Source organism: Chiloscyllium plagiosum, unplaced genomic scaffold, assembly GCF_004010195.1.
Source record: "Chiloscyllium plagiosum isolate BGI_BamShark_2017 unplaced genomic scaffold, ASM401019v2 scaf_7764, whole genome shotgun sequence".
In the NCBI taxonomy this organism is placed as follows: domain Eukaryota; kingdom Metazoa; phylum Chordata; class Chondrichthyes; order Orectolobiformes; family Hemiscylliidae; genus Chiloscyllium; species Chiloscyllium plagiosum.
This window is the reverse complement of record NW_025215363.1, coordinates 1-1193: the sequence shown is the minus strand read 5'-3', so window position 1 is coordinate 1193 and position 1193 is coordinate 1. Positions and strand designations below refer to the sequence as shown.

The 1193-nt window shown below is 62.9% G+C and overlaps 1 protein-coding gene across 1 annotated transcript; it reads right to left on the bottom strand.

Moving 5' to 3' along the window:
- Positions 1–6: 6 nt before the first annotated feature.
- Positions 7–1104, bottom strand: LOC122548310 (serine/threonine-protein kinase WNK3-like). The gene is made up of 2 exons (XM_043686836.1): positions 817–1104; positions 7–700 (listed from the first exon to the last, which is right to left on the bottom strand). Exons 1-2 carry the CDS (start codon positions 1087–1089, stop codon positions 377–379), a joined length of 597 nt encoding a protein of 198 aa, XP_043542771.1. The 5' UTR covers positions 1090–1104; the 3' UTR covers positions 7–376.
- Between the last annotated feature and the right edge of the window lie 89 nt (positions 1105–1193).

Genomic DNA, 1193 nt, shown 5'->3' with positions numbered 1-1193 from the left:
GGGGGGGGGTGGGAAGTGGGAGGGGGGGGGGCTGGTTAAGAAGGCACAAACAATCTCCCCACCCCACCTCGGTTTCCCTTCAGCGCCCCCCTCACCCAGACCAGAGGATCCAGCCCGATGCATGACAGGCCAATGTCTCTCTCCCCACACCCCCACTCCAGCAGGATACCCTCGATTGGTAATGGGCTCCCTTCCTCCGTGCAGGGTCCCGCTGGGGAGAGCAGGGTTGGAGATGAGGGCCGTTTGGATCGCGGCTGGTTTTTCTCCGCTCGGTCGCCCTTCTCTGCAGCCGGCAGTGACACGTCTGCTGAGGCTGGTGTCCTCTTCTCTCTCTCTCTCTCTCTCTCTCTCTCGACGTTGTCCTGTAGTCTGCCTCTCACTTGGAGTGTGGGGCTGCTGCTGTTGAGGTCTGAACAGCTCCCCCTCCGCCGCCGGTCAGGTAGGGGGCCGTTGGTGGCAGAGGCGGCTGTGTGGGGGGAGGAGGGGGAGCTGCCCCGTGAGGGGGCCCACAGCAGGCCGACAGCCCGACCCGCTGAGCCTGGTACGCCGCTCTGGCCAGTCCCGAGTACGGGCACCGGTGCGGGAGGGAGTACGGAGCCGCGGGGCTGGGGTGAGAGTTCGCCGGGGCAATGGTGGCAGGCTGCGACCCCTGACCTTGCGACGTGGGCACCATCCAGACAGTACACGATTGGGAGACTCCCTGTGGGAAAGGAGAGAGAGAGGAGAACATGGAAATCAAAGTAGCCGTTGAGTCCCTGCCCCAGTGTGGGGAGAGGGTATGTGTGTGACTGTGCCCAACCTGCCCCCAACACTTACGTCACAAAGCTGCTGCTGCTGCTGCTGCTGCCAGCACTCGAAGTCATGCCTGTTCTGAATCTCACGGATCATGTTCAGGCTGGGCTTCAGGCAGGCAGCTCCGATCCTCTCCTTGGCCCAGTCATCCACCAGCTTGTGCAGGTCGTCCGTGAAGGTGCCCTTCTTGGCTCCTGCCACGTGCTGGGGGCTAGACACAGCCAGGTTGCAGAAGGTTCCTGCAGCAAGGGAGAACACAACATGGGTACATCGCTGCCCGTCTCTCCCTGGGACCATGGAATGACCGGAGACCCAGGACACAGAGGGAACACAACTCGAGTCCGTTCCACAGCCCAGGCCGCTCCTTCAGTGATGGATCACACTGTCCCTGTCACATCGGC